The sequence below is a fragment of the Gopherus evgoodei genome, chromosome 22 (genome assembly GCF_007399415.2).
Source record: "Gopherus evgoodei ecotype Sinaloan lineage chromosome 22, rGopEvg1_v1.p, whole genome shotgun sequence".
In the NCBI taxonomy this organism is placed as follows: domain Eukaryota; kingdom Metazoa; phylum Chordata; order Testudines; family Testudinidae; genus Gopherus; species Gopherus evgoodei.
In genome coordinates, this window is record NC_044343.1 from 12,428,017 (window position 1) to 12,450,434 (window position 22,418).

General features: G+C 55.2%; 1 protein-coding gene across 11 annotated transcripts in view; it reads right to left on the reverse strand.

The window, feature by feature from the left end:
* UNC13A (unc-13 homolog A) overlaps positions 1–22,418 on the reverse strand; it is a 119,196-nt gene that overhangs the window by 75,878 nt on the left and 20,900 nt on the right. For all 11 annotated transcript variants that reach the window (XM_030540666.1, XM_030540665.1, XM_030540658.1 and 8 more), the window contains exons 2-6: positions 8,971–9,000; positions 6,385–6,484; positions 1,805–1,922; positions 765–888; positions 70–143 (exon numbers count right to left, since the gene is read on the reverse strand). In XM_030540666.1, the coding sequence (XP_030396526.1) occupies positions 70–143; positions 765–888; positions 1,805–1,922; positions 6,385–6,484; positions 8,971–9,000 (446 nt within the window). The remainder of the gene's footprint in view (positions 1–69; positions 144–764; positions 889–1,804; positions 1,923–6,384; positions 6,485–8,970; positions 9,001–22,418) is intronic.

The following is a 22,418-nucleotide window of genomic DNA, read 5'->3' on the forward strand; positions in this document are numbered from 1 at the left end:
GGGGGGAGCTGCGAACAGACACAGGGGATCAGGGCCGGCAGGGGGTGCCAGGCCCCAGGGCTGACTTACATCGTCCTGATCCTTCATAGCATTCAGCTGCTCCAGCTTCTTCGCCCAGTACCTGGCCTCCTCCTCGGGGATGTCTGAAAGCAGAGAGGCCCCCTTGCCAGCAACCTGTGTGGTCTCTGCGGCCCGCCCCCTCTCCCAACGCAGCCCCTGGGGCCCTGCACATGGGGGCCCAGCTTTGGGTCATGGCATCAGCTTCTGGCTGGGCCTGCAGCTGAGCAGAGGATGGTGGGGAGAGGCAGCCTGTGCTGGGGCAGGGGGGATGGATCTGTGGGGCAGGGAGGGAAGGGGGGTGGCTGGGCTGGGTCAGAGGGTGGGAGTGGAGTTGGGGTGCCCCACACCCTGATGGGCTCCTCACCAGAAGGAAAAGGAGGGTAGAGCGGAGGAGCGGTAGGTCGGGCACATGGCGTGAAGGTGAGGATCCAGGAAAGGACTGTGGTGATGCCCCTAAGTCCCGATCCGCAGCCCCCTGCTATCCCAGCCCTGGGCTTGCCCCACACCTCTGCCAATGCCCCTCAATCCTGAACCACAACCCCCATTGTGTTTCCAGTTTTGGGGCCCCCCATCTCTTTCAACCCCACATCTGGGTTGTGAGGAGGGAACTATCCCCAAGGAGGGAGAACTCCGGGAACACGATGGGGATTGGGGCACAGGCCAGGAGCCCCTCTCGCCCCCTGGCCCTGGGGAGGGCACCGTACCGAGCGGTAACTCGAAGTGGGTGTCCAACAGGATGCGGTGGAAGGTGGGGTCCTTGGTGCCAGAGATCTCGTTGTCGGTCATGATGACCTGGGAGTCGAGGGTGAGCCATTCCCCAGGGCCCTCCTAGGGAAGAGAACTGGGGGGTCAGGGCAGATGCCAGGGGAATGAAGCCCCACTTAGAGTCTCCCAGCCTGGCAAATAACCCAGCCATGCTCCCCTGCTCTGGCCTTTCATGGGGCTAAGCCCCACAGCTCTGTGTGCCGGGGGAGGGTCTGTTATTAGGGGGGAGAAACTGAGGCACAAAGGGGGGCAGTGATTTCCTGAGCCAGGAATGGAACCCAGGAGTCCTGAGTCCCAGATCTCTGCTCCCTCTCCTGCTAGTAGCCATAGCGAAGAGCTGTGCTGTCTGGACAGCCGTGTCCCCTCCACCCGCCCCCTGCCTTGAGCTCCCCTTTAGGAGAGGATTTGCGGCAGTGCCAGGTCATGGAGCTACTCCCTGCCCACAGGAGCAGTACCAGGGCAGGGAGGCTAAATCCCCGGCCTGCCCCATGGCGCCTCAGAGTGCCGACTGCTGGAGGGGGCACAAGGGCTTGGTACAGAGGCTCATCATTAACCCTTTGCACCCTGGAGACTCCTCCTCCCCCCCCCCCAGCCTTGCTTTCCTCCCAACTGCTGGAAGAGAACCCCAAATCCCCCAGGCTGACCCTCCGCACCCCCAAGCAGGTGGACACCTGCCCTTCCCCACCTGTCTCCAGGTACCACCAGCCTGGCTCTGCGGGGTGTGCCCTGTGGGTCAGGAGGAGGCTGAGCCTTGGCACAGGAAGGGGACTTTGGGGCCCAGGGGACAGGTGGCTCTGCCAGGACACTGGTCCCTCCTCCCCCCAGACCCAGACGCTTCCCTCGCTCCACCCCAGAAGGCAGCAGGGGGTGACGCCCAGTCCTGGCTGGGCTCCGAAGGGCAGAGACCGGGGCAGGGAGTCAGGAAGGTCGGGGAGTGGCAGCTGTCTGGGCCCCGCTTGGGAGAGCACCCCGTGCCTACCTCGTTGGACTGCCGGATGGTCTGCAGGGGGATCCACACCGTCCCCACCATGGTGTCCCAGATCAGCCCCTTGTTCCACACCTCCACCGTCAGCCCCAGGTCCAGCCGGTTAATCTCACTGCAAGGGAAGCAAAGCGACCATGTGCCCAGCGCTGCTGGCCTCGTTTGGCTCTCTGCCTCTCCCATGACCCTGGGCAGGCTGCCCCCAACCCCGTCCCCATTGGGCCCCACATCTGGGTGAGCTCATGCTACTGGGCCACTTGCTGCAGCAGCTGGGAGTCAGTGCTCCTGCCCTACTCCCCACAGCACCCCCTGCTGGGACTGGGGGAGCTGGGAACCCCCCCGAGCCAGTGCCGGAACATGGCCTAGGGAGGTTAGACAGACAGCACCAGCTCCCAAGGTTGCACTAGCTGTGACTTGTCATCTAGACACAGCTCCGCTCTGGAAATTGTGTCTGAGAGTTAATTGGGGGTGGGGCATTTTTTTTGGTAGGTCCCACAAAACTGTTTGACTTTCCCAGCATCCGAGGCGTGAGTTTAACACATGCCAACATGCTTCTGAATCTCCTCCCGCCTCGCTGCGTAGAAGTCAGGACCCTGCTTCCGAGCAAGGACAAATCTGGAGCCACCAACCATTTAACCTTTGTCACTTTAATCTCCTGTGGGAGTGTTTGGCCTGAGATGGGAGCATCATTCGAGGGACGGTAATTAGGGGAGTCCCAGCTGTGTCTGCAGCAGCCCAGCCCGCAGCCCCCCGGCTCCGGGTCTGGGACGCGCTCATGTCTGACGCTTTAAGCAGATGGATGGAAAATGAGGGAGCAAAGGGGAGAGGCGGTTTCCTGCCACGTGGAGCAGCCCGGTCCCTTGCTGCTGGGATCCCTCCAGGGTCTGCCTAGTCTTGGGGGTAAACAGCTGCCATGTTCCTAGCAGCCCCAGGCTCTGTGCCTAGCTGTGGCCTCCAGGCATGCCCAGTGCCCTCTCTCTGTGCCACAGAGGGTGTTTACACTGCTGATGGGCAGGGAATTCCTGGTCTCACCCTGCTCTGGTTCCCCAGACCCCCTCTGCAGACTGCAGTGGCTCAGCTGGCAGCCTGCTCTCTCTAGCTCTCCACTGGTGTGTCGAGTGCCTTGGGCATCGTGCCCAGGCAGAGAGCAGGGATCTGGAACCCACCTGGGGGTCTGGCAAGGCCAACAGCCATGGGTGCGCCAAGAGACGTCTCCCCTTCCCCTCCACCTGATTGCAGGCTCCATGGCCAGGGGGCTGCCGATGGGCTGGGAGTTTCTACAGGCCACCCATCAAAGGCAGGGTGACCTGAGACACTCCTGGTGCCACAGCCGCCTACTGTAATAGCATCTCTGGGAGGGAGATGGGGCAAGGCCTTGACAGAGGGGATGGGAGAGGCGCCTGACTTGGTACCAGATCAGTGATCCCTAGAGATAAGGGCAGGGTGAAGAGTTATGGGCAACAGAGCATCTCAGTTCCCGCTGCTGGCTCCGGGGATCCTGCACCCAAGCCCCCGGTGTCCCGGTTTATCTGAGGCATGCCTGATTTTGGGGATTTGTGGAGCTTGTGTGGCATGTGGGTTTTATCATTTATGCAATTACATCATGCAATAGCAGACAGCCAAAAAATGGCAAGTTTTTAAAGTGCTTATATACCAGTGCTAGAAGTCTAAATAATAAGATGAGTGAACTAAAGTGCCTCGTGTTAAATGAGGATATTGATATAAAAGGCATCACAGAAACCTGGTGGACTGAGGATAATCAATAGAACGCAGTAATATCATGGTACACAATATATCGGAAGGACAGAACAGGTGGTCCTGGTGGGAGAGTGGCATTATATGTGAAAGAAAGCGTAGAATCAAATGAAGTAAAAATCTTAAATTAACTAAATTGTACTATAGAATCTCTATGGCTAGTAATTCCATGCTTGGAAAATCAGAATATAGGAGTAGGGCCGTATTACAGACCACCTGACCAGGATGGTGTTAGTGACTCTGAAATGCTCAGGGAGATTAGAGAAGCTATTGAAACAAAAAACTCAGTAATAATGGCGGATCTCAGCTCTATCCATATTGACTGGGTACATGTCACCTCAGGACGGGATGCTGAGATAAAGTTTCTTGACACCTTAAATGGCTGGTCTTGGAGCAGCTAGTCCTGGAATCCACAAGAGGAGAGGCAATTCTTGATTTAGTCCTAAGTGCAGCACGGGATCAGGTCCAAGAGGTGAATATAGCTGGGCCGCTTGGTGATAGTGACCATAATATAATTAAATTTAACGTCCCTGTGGCGGGGAAAACTCCACAGCAGCCCACCACTGTAGCATTTATTTTCAGAAAGGGGAACTACACAAAAATGAGGAGGTTAGTGAAACAGAAATTAAAAGTGAAATCCCTGCAAGCTGCATGGAACCTTTTTAAAGACACCATAATAGAGGCCCAACTTAAATATATCCCCCAAATTAAAAACATAGTAAGAGAACCAAAAAAGAGCTCCTGTGGTTAAACAACAAAGTAAAAGAAACCTAATTAGAAAGACCAAAAATGAATTTGAAGAACAGCTGGCCAAAGACTCAAAGTAATAGCATTTTTTAAAAAATACATCAGAAGCGGGAAGCTGTTAACCAATCGGGGCGCCACTGGACAATTGAGATGCTAAAGGAGTATTCAAAGAAGATAAGGCCATTGCGGAGAAACTAAATGAATTCTTGGCATCGGTCTTCACTATTTGAGGATGTGAGGGAGATTCCCAAACCTGAGCCATTCTTTTTGGGTGACAGATCTGAGGAACTGTTCCAAATTGAGGTGTCATTAGAGGAGGTTTTGGAATTGATTGATAAACTTAACATTAACAAGTCACCATGACTGGATGGCATTCACCCAAGAGTTCTGAAGGAACTCAAATGTGAAATTGCAGGACTACTAACTGTCATCCGTAACCTATCATTTAAATCAGCTTCTGTATCAAATGACTGGAGGATAGCTAATGTGACGCCAATTTTTAAAAATGGCTCCAGAGGTGACCCTGGCAACTACAGGCCAGTAAGCCTAACTTCAGTACCAGGCAAATTGGTTGAAACTATCATAAAGAACAAAATTATCAGACACATAGATGAACATAATTTGTTGAGAAAGAGTCAACATGCTTTTTGTAAAGGGAAATCATGCCTCACCAATCTACTAGAATTCTTTGAGGGGGTCAACAAGCATGTGGACAAAGGACATCCAGTGGATATAGTATAGTTAGATTTTCAGAAAACCTTTGACAAGGTCCCTCACCAAAGGCTCTTAAGCAAAATAAGCTGTCATGGGATAAGAGGGAAGGTTCTCTCGTGGATTGGTAACTGGTTAAAAGACAGGAAACAAAGGGCAGGAATAAATGGACAGTTTTCAGAATGGAGAGAGGTAAATAGTGATATCCCCCAAGGGTCTGTACAGGGCCCAGTCCTTTTCAACATATTCATAAATGATCTGGAAAAAGGGGTTAACACTGAGGTGGCAAAATTTGCAGATGATACAAAACTGCTCAAGATAGTTACGTCCCAGGCAGACTGTGAAGAGCTACAAAAGGAGCTCACAAAACTGGGTGACTGGGCAAGGAAATGGCAGATGAAATTCAATGTTGATAAATGCAGAGTGACGCACATTGGAAACCATAATCCCAACTATACATATAAAATGATGGGATCTAAATTAGCTGTTACCATTCAAGAAAGAGATCTTGGAGTCATTGTGAAGAGTTCTCTGAAAACATCCACTCAATGTGCAGCAGCAGTCAGACAAGTGAACAGAAGGTTGGGAATCATTAAGAAAGGGATAGAAAATAGGACAGATAATATCATGTTGCCTCTATATAAATCCATGATACGCCCACACCTTGAATACTGTGTGCAGATGTGGTCGCCCCATCTCAAAAAAGATATATTGGAATTGGAAAAGGTACAGAAAAGGGCAACAAAAATGATTAGGGGTATAGAACGGCTTTGCATAAGGAGAGATTAATAAGACTGGGACTTTTCAGCTTGGAAAAGAGGCAACTAAGGGGGGATATGATAGAGGTCTATAAAATCATGACTGGTGCAGAGAAAGTAGATAAGGAAGTGTTATTTACTCCTTCTGATAACACAAGAATAAGGGGTCACCAAATGAAATTAATAGGTAGCAGATTTAAAACGAACACAAGAAAATATTTTTTTCACGCAACACACTGTCAACCTGTGGAACTCCTTGCCAGAGGATGTTGTGAAGGCCAAGACTATAACAGGGTTCAAAAGGGAGCTAGACAGATTCATGGGGGACAGGTCCATCAATGGCTATTAGCCAGGATGGGCAGGGATGGTGTCCCTAGCCTCTGTTCACCAGAAGCTGGGGTTAGGCGCCAGAGAATGGATCACTTGATGATTCTTTGGTCTGTTCATTCCTCTTGGGGCACCTGGCATTGGCCACTGTCGGAAGAGAGGATACTGGGCTTGATGGACCATTGGTCTGACCCAGTGTGGCTGTTCTTACATTCTGACAGCAGCCCCACAAGAGCGGGAGGCCCTGGCGCCCCACCCCCACCCAAGGGGAGTACTCACAACATGAAGTCCTGCTCCCAGCAGGGCAGGTTCCCCCGCACCGCGATGGTCGTACTCTTGACATTCTGCACCTTCAGCGTCACGTAGGTGTTGAACTTCTCTGCGGGGAAGGAAGCAGAGGGTGGAGCTCTGGGCCTGGATCAGCCCCGTCCCAGGCGGGAGGCACCACAAGCCCCCTGGGCGGGTCAGACAACCTAGTGCTCCCCACCCCCAGCCTCAAAGGCCACCCGCTGGTTCTTCTCATCAGCCCAGGGGCCTCCCTGTCCCCAAGAGGCATCTCCAGCCAACATGAGGGAGGTTCTCCCTGCATTGCCCTCCCTGAGCCCAGCCCCAGTTCCTCCAGCACCGACCCTGCCCTGGTCTCCCTGACCATCTCAGCCCCAGGACCAGCCCATCCCCGACTCCTCCAGCACCAACTCCAGCCCCCACTTCCCAACCATCTCAGCCCCAGGACCAGCCCATCCCCTACTCCTCCAGCACCAGCTCCAGCCCCTACTTCCCGACCATCTCAGCCCCAGGACCGGCCCAGCCTCCATTCCTCCAGCACCAGCTCCAGCCCCACTTCCCGACCATCTCAGCCCCAAGCCCAGCCCCCACTCCTCCAGCACCAGCTCCACTCCCCCCTTCCCGACCATCTCAGCTCCAAGCCCAGCCCCTACTCCTCCAGCACCAGCTCCACTCCCCCCTTCCCGACCATCTCAGCACCAGGACTGTCCCATGCAAGAACTTTCAGCAGAGTTTGTCGCCAGCTAGGGGCATGGTCAGCTCCCGACGCTGCTTCAGCCCACATGCAGCATGGTTAATGCAGTGTATCCTGACCTGACTGTCCTACACAGCTCTGCTAATGCCCCTCAGTCCCGACCTGCCGCCCCCTGCTAGCCTAGCCCAGCCCCGGGATTCCCCCTGGCTCTGCTAATGTCCCTCAGTCCTGACACACAGCCCCCTGCTAGCCCAGCCCTGGGATCTGCCCCCCTCCCCACCCAGCTCTGCTAATGCCTCTCAGTCCACGCCCCCCAAGTTCACTCTGGCCTGGCCTGTGTTTCACTCTCCCTGGGCAGAGATGGCAGCATCAGCTGGTGGGCAGGTAGGGACATTGCAGAGGTGTGTGGGGGGGAGGGATTGCAGAGGCGTGGGGGGGAGATTGCGGAGGTGCCAAGGGAGAGATTGCAGAGGTGCCAAGTGTCCAGGAGTGACTAGACCCAGAGCAGCTTGGGTCCTCTCCCCGCACCCCAGACCTGGGGCGTCACTCACCCCGCTGGGTATTTCATCAGAGCTACCTCTGGTAGCCTGGCTGGCTCCCCTCTCCCACTGCCCCCACCCCCTAGCGTATTACTCGGCGCTTCCCCCCACCCCCGACCCCAGGCTGCTGTGTGCATGGGACACCTCCCGCCCTCCCAGGCCTGGTAGAGGCAGGGGCAGAGGGGGATTGACAGCAGCTCCGCTCTCCAGCAGGGTGCACTCCTGGTGCCAGCTCAGCTCCCCTGATGCTTGGTGCTCTGTGCAGACGGGACAAGGGGGCCCAACTCCGTCAGCTCTGGATGGGTTTGGGTGGTTCCTGGCCCCAGGAGGGAGCTAGAGAACAAAGCCCTCTGCACACCTGCTCTACGACTGGCTGACAGGGAGGGTGACCAGATGAGATGAAGAAAATATCGGGACACATGGGAGGGAGTGAAATATCAGGACAAATTACATCCCGACCAAAGACAGGTCAGGACGCGGGACAAACACCTAAATATTGGGATGGTCCAGATTTTATCGGGACGTCTGGTCACTCTAGTGACAAGGAGGAGGGGCTTCCCATCCCAGGTGCAGGAGTGGAGTGCCCCCCAGCTCTGCACAGATGGGGTGAAAGGAGCCCTCCTTCCCAGGCGTTACAGAAAGGAAGCCAGTGAGATCTGTGTGCATGTGAGTGTGTGCACACAACAAGAGTATGGGTATGTATAGCATGCTTGTGTGCCTGTAGACGTGGGTGCAGTGTGTGTGTGTGACCCATGTGTGTCTAGACTCCCCTCCCCTGCCAGGGCCAGGGATAGAACCCAGGAGTCCTGATGCCAACTCCCCAGCTCCAACCACTGGACTCCACTCCCCTCCCAGGGCCAGGGATAGAACCTAGGAGTCCTGACGCCAACTCCTCAGCTCCAACCTCTGGACTCCACTCCCCTCCCAGGGCCAGGGATAGAACCCAGGAGTCCTGACGCCAACTCCCTAGCTCTAACCACTGGACCCCACTTCCTCTCTATTTTGTCCTTTGTACCTGCTGACCCTTTTCGGTAAACCCTGGGGAAGCTGGGACGGTCCTCACCATGAGTCCTCAGAACGAGGCCTAGCTCGGGGCTACAGGCTCCCCTGCCTCACGCCTAGAGGCTGCTCTTGCCTACTCCCTCTGTGCCTTTCTCCCCAGCCAAGCTGCTCATCCCGGGGCCCCCCATGACCCTTCAGCTCAGCAGCCCACTCTGCTTTTTAAAGCCAGGCCCACACTGACCCCCTGCGGGAAACCCAGCCCCCTCCTGCAGTGTGACTGGGGAGAGGCTCCTGCCCCAGGCAGCCATGTCGCCCATATGACCAGGGTTGGCGGGACTGACTTACCTTGGGCCCCGTCAAACTTGGCTTTTTTAACTGCAAAGAGAGAGAATAAAACGTTTTAGCCTCCAGGCCCAGAAATCTGCCTGAGAAGTGCTAATGGCCCTGCCTTGTCCCAGCTCCTAGCGAGCCAGGCCGAGACCTGCTGGAGAATCCCCTCTCTGCAGGAAACCAGGGGCCCGTTCTCCCCCTAGCTCCAGATGTCCTAGTGCCCACTGCAATGTGGGCTGGCAGCTTGGGCCCAGGGCAGGACCCTCCTGTGTCTTTGAGATTTTTGGGGTGCAGTCAGTCACCCCTTGTCCTACAACCCCGAAAGGTGGGGATGACGAGGGATGGATCCATGTCCTGGGTGTAACCACCCTCCAAGATCTGAGCCCCCTGGAACTCGGGCCTGGATCCAGACTCAGGCTCCATCTCTCTCTCGAAATGCCACTTGGACAAGGAGCACCCCTCCCGCTAGCAAACACCTCTGGGAAAAGTGCTGGCCTCTGTGTGTCTTGGCCCTCTCTCAGCCTCGGGCTACTCACAGGTGCTCCCCAATCCCCACTGCCTTCGTGTGCAGCCATGCAGTTATGAATGCCTGACACGAGTGACTTGACCTTAACATCGCTGTCTGCCAGCCCCAGAGAAACACCGCGGAGGAAAACTCCGGGGTCTTCAAATCTGTGTTGTGCTGCGCTCTGGACACAGGGCGCGGCCTGGGGGCTCTCAGCCGTGTGTTGGGTGGTTCTCATTGCATGAGAACAGCAGCAGAGTCCTGGGAGGAGCATCAGGTGTCGCCTGGTGCTAGGGAGCACTGGGGAGCTCATGGCATGAGCTCCAAAGGACCTTTCTCACTGGGCCTGCATTGAGTGGAAGCTGGGACCTTGTCATGAGATCTATTCTCGCATCTCGCTGGCTAGGATACATGAGGACCACTGCTCTCTACTGGATAGACAGGGTCAGGAATTCCTCCTCCTCTCTCTGGAACAGTGCCCGTCATCCACAGATCGCAAAGCTTCTAAGAGATGCTCATTAAGCTTTGCAAAAGCTCTGTTGAAATAGGTGAGTGTTCTTGCACCCATTACACACATCACTTAGCGAAGATATTATTATGAGGGGGCAGGGCTGACAGGCTCCACCGTGCTAGGTGCTGTACAAAGAGACCATCCCTTCCCCAACCATCTAAACAGATGAGATAAGCAAAGGACGGGAGGGGAGCCAGAGGCAAGTGCCTCACCCAAGAGTAGGCAGCCAGAGCGAGGAATAGAACTCAGAGTTCTTAGCTCCCAGCTCAATGCTCTAGCCACTAGGCAGTACTGTACTGCTCCATACAGTACAGCACTCTCCCCCCACATCACCCACCCCAATAATGGCCAGACAACTCCAGATCCTAAACTGACAGAATTGGTGCTGCACAAGCAGCCTTTGCCTTGTTAAATAAAGGCCCGATTTCAACGTGGCATTACTCTCGAGATCAAAGGAAACAGATTCCCCTGCACATTGCTGGTTCAGGAAACGCCAGTGTCTTGCTGGATGTTACTGCAGTACGTCACTGTTTAGCTAGCGATTTCCTTTTGTGTGCCCTGCCGCCGCGCCGGTTGGGCGTGTCTTGATGAAATGGTCAAAACTTGTCTGGCAAAGGGCTGGGGGTGATGAGACTTTGTGCAGGTCCTGGACTGAAATGAAGAGAGACCCCAGAATAACTTGGTAGCAAGGGCACTCCCTGGAGGGGGCAGGGACTCAGGTTGAAGAAACAGAGAGATTGGAACACGGGCCTCTCATATCTGAGGTCAGGGCCTCAAGCACTGGGCCACGGGGTCAGTGTCTCTCTCATACTCTGCCATAACAGATAGTTAAGTAGTTATAGCCAGTAGACTCACTTCTCCCAGGAGAACCCCACCACAGAATAGTCTAGACAGCCAAGGTTCAAGTCTCACTTCCAGATGAGTCCTTGACTGCTGAGCTAAGGCACTTTCTCCTCCCCTCTCTCTACCTACCACCCTGGTTTTCGATGAAAAACTTGGAAGGCTCTTGGTTTCATGCCCATGTGGGATGGGTCAAACCACTTCCCGCTCCCCCTTCACAGGTCTGCTGGAGCCAGCTTTGTGCCTTCAGCTCAGCGCAGATTGTGCCAGGCAAGACACACCCACTGTGCTCTCTCTCACAGGGTCCTTCCTCCTTCCAGTATTTCCCCACAATCGCTCCCCAGGACCCATCAGATAGCTACCCTAGGCTAGGCCTGCTGAGAATGCAGTTTGTGTTGTAAAGAAAGGAGAGTGCAAATATTCCCCAGAATTTGGGATAACCCAGTGGAGCATCTCAGCAGTCGAGGCCGAGGTCAGCTGTAACAGGCCGACCTTTCTGCTCCTTGGCAGGAGGGTGAGAGTTCAAATGGGACTGGTTCGTTCCCACCCGCAGCCCCCATGTTTCCTTCAATAAACCTTAAAGGGCCCAGCTGAGTCTTGCTTTCCCATCACGGCTCCCAACATGACGTTGAGCTCCTGTTGTTCCCAGGATGCAATAGATCCTGGATGCGTCGCCTGGTCTTCAAATCACAGGGGGGCTCATTTAGGGAGCGAGTCAGGTGAAGGTAACGGATTTGCGTCAGCGCAAGAGGAGATTCATATGCAATGGGGAACGATTCTGCTAACGAAATCCGGTACTCGGCCAAAACTCCCCTGGCCTTCCGTGGAGCTGCTGTCGATCTGCAGCAGAGTGAGGGAGAGGAGAGTCGGGCCCCGAGACTGGAGTGAGAGTTAGCAGCACGTCCCGTGGAGAAGAGCCAGTCTGGGGAGGAGCAGAGGGAAGTCCCTTGATCTGAGGCATTTGAAGGCGGCGCTGGTCAAAGCACCCGCGGAAGGATCATGCTTTAGCAGAGGGGGCAGAGCAGGGTGGCTGCTGGCACTTTTCCATCTGGGATTTTCATGAGATCCTTTGTGCGAGAGGAAGCTCTGCCTCTCAGGTCACTGACCGACCCGGGCCACAGGACCTGGCTGGAGTTTAGCCACGGAGCAGCCTCAACACAGCTCACAGGCCTGGGCTGGCTTTGAAGCCAGCGAGCGAAAGCAGGAGCTGAAACATGTTGGAAATGCTCTTATCGGCCTCCCGACAACAGAACAGCCGCCTGCGGTGGGGGAAGCCGAGCGGGGAGACGGGATTGAACCACGAGATTGGGCCAGGATTAGCCAGCAGCGGCTGGGAGATCCCTGGGCGGCAGGATGGGCTCCCAAAGGCCTGTTGGAGGCCAGCGACTCAGCTGGAGGGAGGAAGCTCAAGGAGGATCCTGGCCTCAGCGGCTTGTGCAATGAGAGAAGCTCACAGCTGGGCTGTCTGAGCAGAGTACTCTGCAGCCTCTCCTTCACGGGGAGACAAGCCAATACAGCCTCTCCACCACCCATTCACACTGCAGCCATTCCTTGAGTCCTCCACTCCCCTGCACTGCGTGCTGCCTCTGTCTTTAACACACAGTGGCCAGGCCCCTGCATGGGCTCCCTGTCTCTGTCTGCCTCCATGCCCCTGCAAAGCTGGGGGGTTGGCTCTGGGGGTGGGGGGCAACCCATCCCAGCGCTACGTGTGCAGTGCAGGGAACAGCCCTCACTGCTGCACGGCGGAGACGGCTGTGCGGCTCAGGTGTGGGGCAGGTTTTATTACAATGGCTGCTGCTCAGTGCAGAGGAGTAGCTTGGACTGGCAGGATGGAGAAGTGGTGTTATGGGTGTTACAGGTTGAAACAGTTGGATGGCAAAAGCTGCCCTTCATCTAGGATAAATGGAATAAACAATTAAGCTCCTTTGCAGAACCAGGTAGCTGAAACAACGGCAGCCTACTCCCCGAAGCACAGGTCCATGTGGGAGGAGTTTCGCTGGGTATTGTTTCGTGAAGGCTGGCATGTGGGTAAAAGAGAGGCAGAGCAAAGAAGGTGGCAGAGAAGCACCCACCACAGAAACACTGGGAGTGTGGCCCTGAGAAAAGGCTAGCAAGGAGAGCTTTTGGGCAAAGTGCTGGCTGAAGGGGGCTTGGAGTTGTGAGCAAAGAAGCTGTCTCTTGCTGTCCGATTCCTGCTGTGTTCAGGGCAACAGACTGCAGACGGGCCAGACTCACCTCTGCAGCGCCTCCTGCTGGTAACTTCAGGGAATTAGCTTAAATTCCAGCCTGGAGCACCCTCTGCAGGCTGGTGATCTGCCTTTCCAGCTATTGGCCCTGTGTCCCTCCCTGGACCCAGTGCCCTTTTACATAGGGTGCTGCCCCCTGGCAGTGACCCCTTGTTCTCAGGGTCTCCCCTACCTAGGGAACCCCCGCCCTCTATTCCCACCTTGCCTCAGTGTATGGCTACTGCCAGTCATTGCCTAGCCCCATGCCCTAGGGCAGACTGCAGTATCAGCCAACTCATCACTGGCAAGGAGGGTTTGGACCTGCTGCCCTGGCCTACCCCTGGGTTACCTCCTGCAACCCCAGTACCTCTTGGCCTAAAGCTAGGTTGTAGCCTGAGCTCCAGGCAGGAGCTCTCCAGCTCCTCTGCCTTCCCCAGCCCTGCTTCACTTAGGCACCCAGTCTCCAGCTCCCCACAGCCAGGTCCATCTCCCTCTACAGCTAGAGGAAAAGACTATTTGTGCTCCTGGCTTCTCTTCCTTATATAAGGGCCTGTTGATCAGTTTGAGGTATGGCCCCAGCTGCCACCACTTCCCCCAATCAGCCCAGCCTAAAAGGCTGCTTTCTCCAGCCCCAGCCCTTATCCAGGGCTGTTTTAACCCTTTCAGGGCCGGAGCAGTGGTCCACCCTGCTACACAGACTTTGTACATTCTTTGTGCAGAATCAGGCTTGCATCCAAGAAATATCTGACTTCATCATCAGTTTCTCCTCCTCTCAGAAACAACCCCCAGGCACCTGAATGTTGGCTAAGCACTCAGGTCAGACAGAGCCAGCAGTGGCTAGAGTGCAGGGGATGTGCTCCTAGGTGCATGGGAAATGCATGGCTCGGCAATCTCATCCCATGGCCAGCACCTCCATCAGCACCTCCACCATAACCACACATGCACACCCCAGCACAAGCCTAGGACATGCCAGCTGTTCTCTCTGTAGCTGAGCCTATAGAAGGCTTTCGAAAACAACAAGGAGTCTGGTGGCACCTTAGAGACTAACAGATTTATTTGGGCATAAGCTTTTGTGAGTAAAAAACCCACTTCTTCAGATGCATGGAGTGAAGATTACAAATGCAAGCATTACACAATGTCACATGAAGAGAAGGGAGTTACCTCACAAGTGGAGAACCAGTGTTAACAGGGCCAATTCGATCAGGGTGGATGTAGTCCAGTCCCAGTAAAAGATGAGGAAGTGTCAATTCCAGGAGAGGCAAAGCTGCTTCTGTAATGAGCAGCCACGCCCAGCCCCTATTCAAGCCCAAATTAATAATGTTAACTTTGCAAATGAATTTTAGTTCTGCTGTTTCTCTTTGAAGTCTTTCTGAAGTTTTTTTGTTCAAGAATAGTCACTTTTCAATGTGTTATAGAATGTGGATGGGTAGGATTCTGTGGCCTGCTTTGTGCAGGCGGTCAGACTAGATGATCATATTGGTCCCTTCTGACCCTAAAGTCTATGAGTCCATGAGTTCAGGGAGATGGAAGTGTTCTACTGGCTTTTGTATGTTACCATTCCTGATGTCCGATTTGCGTCCATTTGTTCGTTTATGTAGGGACTGTCCGGTTTGGCCAATGTACATGGCAGAGGGGCATGGAATTGACACCTCCTCACCTATTATTGGGAGTGGACCACATCCACCTGATCGAGTTGGCCCTGTAAACACTGGTTCTCCACTTGTGAGGTTCTCCCTTCTTTTCATGTGTCAGTATACAATGCCTGCATCTGTAACTTTCACTCCATGCATCTGAAGAAGTAGGCTTTTCTCACGAAAGCTTATGCCCAAATAAATCTATTAGTCCTTAAGGTGCCACCAGACTCCTTGTTTTTTTGTGGATACAGATTAACACAGCTGTGACGAACTGGGAATGTTCTTGATGTTTCCTCTGAATACTGTGTTGGTGCCTCAGTGTCCCCTATGCAGTTCTTAAGTATCTAGGTGGTGGGATAAGGGCATGTGATTGCTGAAGAGCAAAGGGCCAGTGCACCTAAATGCCTGACACTCTGTCTCCTAGCAACTGATGGCCTGGGCCCCTCCTCTGCAAAGGTGCCAGCTGAAGGTGTTGGAGACAAAGAGATCAGGTGACCTCCTGGCCCGGGAAAGGAGCTGAGCAGAGAGGAGGGGCTGGGGGGGTTGTTAGTCTGGAATTGGCTGGGGATGAGGAGTGAAGTGCAGACGTGGGGGGTCTGGTTCACTGCCCCCCACAATGGACACGGCCGAGGGGTCCGGTTCGCTGTATCTACAAGCTCTGTTTTAGACCCTGTTCCTGTCATCGAATAAACCTCTGTGTTACTGGCTGGCTGAAAGTTACATCTGACTGCAAAGTGGGGGTGCAGGACCCTGTGGCTTCCCCAGGACCCCACTCTGACGGGCTCGCTGTGGGAAGCGCACGGAGGGGCAGAGGATGCTGAATGCTCCAAGGAGAGACCCAGGAGGTGAAGCCGTGTGAGCTTCTTGCCCTGAACAAGTCTGCTCCAAGGGAGAGGAGGCTCCCCAAAGTCCTGCCTGGCTTGGTGGGGAGCAGTTCCAGAGTATCGCCCGGGGACTCCGTGACAACAGCTACTCCCTGAGGTTTTCAAAAGTCTCCCCCCATGGCTGTGCTGGAGCATAGATGCCCGGGTATTGACCACTGTCGTCTGACCATCCCAGGAGCAGGGCTGGGGGAGGTGGCTGTTGGAACGCTAACCACATCCGTCAGAGCGATAGCCTTGAAGGAGGCAGCGTAGTCCAACAGCCGGAGCCCCCTGGTCTGCTCCCAGCTCTACTGCTCACCTGGTGGGTGACCTTGGGCCAGTCACTTCCCCTCTCCGTGCCTCAGTTTCTCCATCTCTAAAATGGGGATACAGCAAAGTGCTTGGATATCCATGGCTGAACAGTGCAACTTAAAAGGACTGTGAGCCTGTGTGACCCGCTCCCAGAGGCCAGCAGTGGCTTCACCCAGCCCAGCTGGTCAATAGCTCACCTCATACCCTGTCCCCAAACCCAGCCATGCAGCTGCCCTGTTCCTGCTTTGCCAGCCCCTGGCTCCCGTCCCTCCCCAGCCCCAGCCCTTCGCTTCCGTTAAAGTGGCCGCATCTGAACAGAAAGGCCAAAGGCGTGTAACCAGCTCAGCCCGCGGATGCTACAGGAACTTGGAGGCAGGTGCCGTGTTAAATATGTGAGGCTGAAACCTTGCTGCATTCAAACGAGGTTTAAATGAGGGGGGCTGGGGGGCCAGTCAGCCTGCCACATCCCAGGAAAGGGCAGCCGACTCACGCAGCTCCCCATGAGGGCTAGGATGTAACACTCCTGCCACTGGGGAAATACCTGAAGAGAAAGGTTAGATTGTGCACTCCTGGGGGGGGGGGGGGAGGGTCTAGAGCTCACTGTCCCTCGAGAGCTATGGGAGAGAACAAAGAGTTTATCGCTTCTAGTTTAAAAATGGGGAAACTGAGGCACAGAGAGGGGCAGTGATTGGCCCAACAGTGAGTGAGCAGCAGAGCTGGGTCTAAGAGCCCCAGTGTCCTGGTCGGTCTCATTCCAGAGCATTCGTCAGACCTGCAAGGGATCTCTTGGAAGTTCCACAGAGCGGCCTGGGGGAAGCAAGTGACGCACTCACCCACACGTACACAGAGCTGCTGTCGGGACCCACCCTCAGTGAACACCCAGGGGTGGGGAGGGAGTCCTCATGCAAGAGAGATCCCTGCAGGGGGACGAGACCTGCCACCGGCAACCTCTGTGCCCCAGGCTCTTCCTCTTGCTGAGGTCTCCCAGGGCCTGTCACAGCAGATCCACCCCACCCGGGGACATATCATATCCTCTAAGCTGCTGCATAGGATGGGCCAGGCCCCACCCCCTGCTGACTTGTCATGCATCTGTCTGGGGGAGCCTGGCCTCCCCAGCCACCGGGAGACACGTAACCCAACAGGAGGCTGGCAGGGTTAAGGGAGGGAGACGGGAACTGCAGTGCCAGGGGGCAGGGCTGTCACTCCAGAGACAGCGCACTCCTTCTGCATCCCCCTCACCCCGTGCCCCGGGGGTCCCTCCCCCACAAGAGGATGGTGTGACTGGAAGAGCATCTGCCACCAGCAGGATCTTTCCATTGCTTGGCCATGCTGGGTGCTTGCTGGGGTGGGGTGTGTGGACACACAGGGCTGGGTGCACCCCCCTTCAGAGCTCAGCCGGGGCCCTGGTAACGCGACGCAGGTCCCAGGAGCTATTCCTGATGGACGCAGGCTCCCCCAGCCCAAGCACAGCTGACCGTTAGCCCCCCAGCGCTGGCTGCACTGGGCTGAGATCACCCACTGCGCCTCAGTGGAGTGACACCGGCGATCGGAGTCAGCAGGGCGAGTCTCCTCTCTCTTACCCCAGAGTAAATCGGAGCAGCCCGAGGGGAGGGCAAGCGAGAGGTGGCACAAGGCCCTGTGGATCCACTCAGCCCACGGCCTCCTGCCTGGATGGTGCTGGGAGCCACCTCAGCCTCTCCTCATCTCCGTGCAGCCCCCAGGACACACACGAGCGGTTATGAAATCGGTGGCCCGCTTCTGGCCTGGCCGGGAGCGAGGGTTAAAATCTCCTTCTCCAGGCAGCATGTTCCAGCCCCGGAAAAACCACTGACCCAGTTTTGAGCCATCACCGCTCGTGAGCTAAATCCCAGAGACACGGCTCCGTCCGCTGCTTTCAAAGGGAAAATCAATTCATTGAGGAACTGTTTGTAACCGACAGCCTCCCCCTCGCTCCCCCTTTCTGCGGCTGGGAACCTCTGGGCCAGATCCTCAACTGGTGGAAACCAGCATGGATCCAGTGAAGCCACCGGAGCTACACCACTTTACACCAGCTGCAGATCTGGCCCGCTGTCTGTAGTCGGCTTCTGTCTCTGAAACCAACCTTTTCTGCTCCCTGAAAACATGGTCCCTGTCTTACAAAGGGTGAGGTTAGAGATCAGTGTCCTAATTCTGCAATCACACCAGTTTACATGAGAGATTTCAGTGGAGTTACTTCTGATTTACATCGGGGGTGGCGAGAGACAAATCACTCCCTGAGCTCTCAGCTACACTGGTGTAACGCCAGGGTAGCTCCTTTCCATTCAGTGGATTTACTCTGGTTTTACACCCGCTCAGGATGTGCCCTCGGATGTGAGGGCCTGATTCTGCACATCGCTGCCAGAGTGCAGACCTCCCACAAGAGGCGGGACAGATGCTTTGCACTGAGATTTTGCTAGTTTCCAGCAGGCCCGGCATGTTGTTTCAGGCACTACCATGGTATACGTCCCAGCCCCAAGGACCCTGCCAAAGCACTTTACGAGTTATATGCACATAGAATATCAGGGGTGGAAGGGACCTCGGGAGATATCTAGTCCAACCCCCTGCTCAAAGCAGGACCAATCCCCAGACAGATTTTTGCCCCAGATCCCTAAATGGCTCCCTCAAGGATTGAACTCACAACCCTGGGTTTAGCAGGCCAATGCTCAAGAGTCACTTCACTCACTGCTGAAATGCAACTGTCTCTGGGGTGGTCATCTAGTTCTCAGCACAGAGTGAGAGTTCCAGCTGCGAAACAAAGCTCTTCTGGAGCTCTGTGGGATCTTTAATGTCCATGCAGAGCACACAAGACCTACAGGGGTAAGGTCTCATCTGAAATGGCCTCCAAACACTAAGCTATAAGGCCCCTCATGGAACCTGCGGCGCTCAGAAGCCTCAGAGTCTGAGCTCAGATGTGGCAAGAGTCACCCCAGTGACAACAGGGGAGTGACACTGCTGTAAAAGTGGAGTGAAAGGACAGTCAGGCTCCAAGGACTCTCCATAACTAAGATGTAGGGCCTATTAAAGGTACGTCTGCGCCCCACCCTGGTGCCAAAGCAGCCCACACCCACAGAAGTATGGGAACGCCACCTTCCCCGAACGGTGTTAGAGCCCCTCTTCCATTGATATAGCTGCATCTACACTGGGGGTTGCGTCTGGAGAGGGTATGGCATTCAAACCCCAAGCGGCATGGCTACCCAAGCCTAGGCAATGAGCATAACTTCCCTTGACTCATAGGGATGGATTCTGCTGCCACATCAGTCTTATACCAGTGTGAACCGCCACTGTCTGGAGTGGAGTTACTCCTGATTTACACCAGGGTAACACAGATCAGAATCAGGCCCAGTAGTGCCCCAGCTGGAGCGCTTCACAGTAGACACACCTGGAGGGGGTTCTCCTATCACTGTAGGTAATCCACTGCCCTCGGCTGATGTAAGTTCCTGGAGCAGACCAGCCCCTAGTGTAGGCCTGAGACTTGAGTGAGAGTTAGGAGCACGTCCCACAGGGAAGAGCCAGTCTTGGGAGGAGCCTCCTTAGGAGCCCACTGACTTACCCCTGATTTGCACCCTGAGGTAAGTAGGATCAGAATCATGTACAAAAAATCACTATTACCCATTGCCAACATGCAGCCACTTCTGGAGTGGACACGTGGCAGCCACTCTCCACCCGTACACTGTCACAGTTCTGCCACGCAACAGGGAACGAGCAGAACAACGTGCCCTGCTACAATGGAAGTGGGGGGAGGAGTTGTAGGGCTGCAGAATGCAATTACCCTCCTGGGAAGCAGGCCAAGGTACACAGCTGCTAAACACCTCAGCAGCTTCTGCGGCCCAATGGGCCAGGGGAGCAGCCCCGCCACCTGCATTCCCTGCCCAGAAGGAAAAGCAGCAGGAGTCACTGGGGATCTGCTAGTCTCCTCAGTGCACGGAGGGTCGAGCGAACTATTCCGTCGGTTCAAGAATTTATCTGCACTGGGTGCAAACTCCTCCTGCAGACAAGCTGCCATGGTGTAAGAAGAGCTTGCACCAATACCGTGCATCTACACTAGGGTTTTATACGAGGGCAGCTGGGCCAAGGGAAACCAAGCCCTCAGCCACAAATCTCAGCTCTCGGCCTGCATCTGTATTTCAAACCCCTCACAGTCCAGGAGGATTTGGACCAGGGGTTCTGGGCAACTTATACAGGGTTCAGTTCTCTGCTCCCTGCCAGCCCAGGGGGCTGAAGTCTGATCTCAGCTACAGTGGGTGTAAATCAGGAATAACTGCACTGAATCCCATGGAGTTCCACCTGTGTGAGTGAGAAGGGTTCACAAGTGAAATAGACAACACAGAGAAAGGAAGGGCTGTTTACAGAGAGGCAAATTTGGGGTTAAATTTCCTGAACATCAGTTGCCACGTTGAGTGCCGAGACATTTCAAAAAAACTGGTCACATTTGTGGGGCCACATTTTTGCAGCTCTCTGGGGGACAGACTTTCAGGGGCTCAGCACCCCCAGGTTCTCTGAAGACCACCCAGGTGCTGAGCACTGTGGAAAACCCACCCTTAGTCTCTTGCCAAAGGTCATGCACTGAGTCTGCGGCAGACTAGACACACTGATAGTGAGGGGCATCTCTTGCCCGACAGTACCCGCTCCATGGAGTCAGTCTCCAGGGCTCTTGGTCCAACCCCTTTCATCAGCACAAAAACCACCCCGGAAGGACTTAACGCCGACTTTCAATGGAGCTTGGCTCACTTCAGTGCTTTGGAAAATGTTACCCAGAGTTCTTAAAAAGCTGCTGCCCTCTCGCCAGCAAAATCCACTCAAAGCCGCGTTACCCACACAGGACAGGGTTAGCTCCTGATCGCTGCTCTGGGTTTCGAGCTATGATTCTCAGGCACCTGCACAAGGCTGCAGCGGTTGGGTCGCAAATGCTACGGTGGGAGGTTTAACTGTGGGGAGTTCCTTAAAGACTCAGCTCTGTTTCCACTGGAATTTAAAATAACCCCTGAGCCATTTCTAGAGAGCTTAGCTCCTGCCAACATTTATTTTTATAGAAGAGAAAGCTGGGGCCAAATCTGATCTGACAGGATCTCGTTAACCGGAGGAGCCAGCCCTTTCCGGGTGGCTTAAAGGCTCTCTCAGAGGTGATGCAGTTTTTGCAAGTGCATTCGTTCCCTGGAAGGTGATGCATTTTCATGAGCCTCCTGCTTGGGAAGAAATAATTAGATGCACAATCCAAAGCACTCTGCAAAAGGCAAAAGGCCCAGCTGTGCAATAGTCACAAGACAACATGTCAAGGAGGAAGATGGAGGGGCCAGTTCTCTAGCTGCTTTGATGGAGGCACAGCATGTGGCTAGCACCTTCTCTGGGTCAATTGCCCACTGCCCGAAAGCAACCGGAAGTGGCCCCTGTGATGCAGACGGACCCTTGCACACTGCGCAGTGTACTGCAGGGGTGAAAGTAACTTAAAGGACTTATTCGTATGCCGGAGTCCTGAGCGGGGGCGGGGCCTCAACCAGAAGAGGCGGGGCCTTTTGAGATTTAAAGGTCAGGGGGCTCTGGCTATGGCTATGCAGAGGTGGCTGGGAGCCCCGGGGTGGCAGGGCTCCAGCAGGGCCCTGAGCTCCGGCTGCTGCAGAGAGCCCTGGGCCCTTTAAAGTGCACCAGAATCCTTGCTACTACTGAGGTAGCGGTGGCAGGGCTCGGGTGGGGATTTAAAGGGCCTGGGGCTCCCCGCAGGAGCTGGAACCCTGGGCCCTTTAATTCACCGCCGGGGAAGCTGGTCCGATCTGAAACCTCCAGAGAGTGAGAGGCATTTTCAGCCTTGCTAACCCCCCCAGCACCTGCTCTCTGCTTGCAGACTCCCTTTGCTCCCTACAGATCCCTGTGCTGCCCCCTCCTCCCAGCTACCGCGCTCTGTGCCTTCTCCCAAGGCTCGCCTGTCTCTGGACCCCTGCCTCCCCCCCCTCACAGACCTCCCCCAGCCTCCCCCCTCCCGATCGCCAGCTCTCCCCTCTCAGACCCCCCATCCGCCCCACTCCCAGCCCCCCCAACCTCACCCCCTCAGAGCCCCCCATCCTCACCCCTCCCAGCCCCCCCATTTCTCTCCCCACAGTCTCTTCCTTCCTCCCTCCCCCCAGAACCAACCCAGCTCTCCCCACCAGCCCCACAGGCAAACAGAGGAGCCCCTTTCTGGTGGGAGGCAGAAGTGCAACTTCCTCCAGCCTCTCGTGGTGGTTGGAGACAGCACAGACAAAGGGGAACCGTGTCCCTGTCTGCATCTCCCACAGGCCTTGAAGCTGGGATCCCTGGAGCTACACATCAGAGCAGGCATCCTGGCTAGCGCGGAGGCAGCAGCAGACTCACAAATCCTTACATTTACTCTGGCCACCGGAGAGAGACCCCCTCCCCATAATAGAGTCATTTCTTCTGAGCGGCAGCGGGCAAAGCAGATGTGGTTTGTCTGTCACATCAGAGAGCTGGCTCCCATCCCCAGCTCTGCCTGGAGTGGCCTCGTCCAAACTCTGCTAGTGGCCACACAGGCTGGGCCTTGGCTACTGAGTGCTCAGAGATACTGGG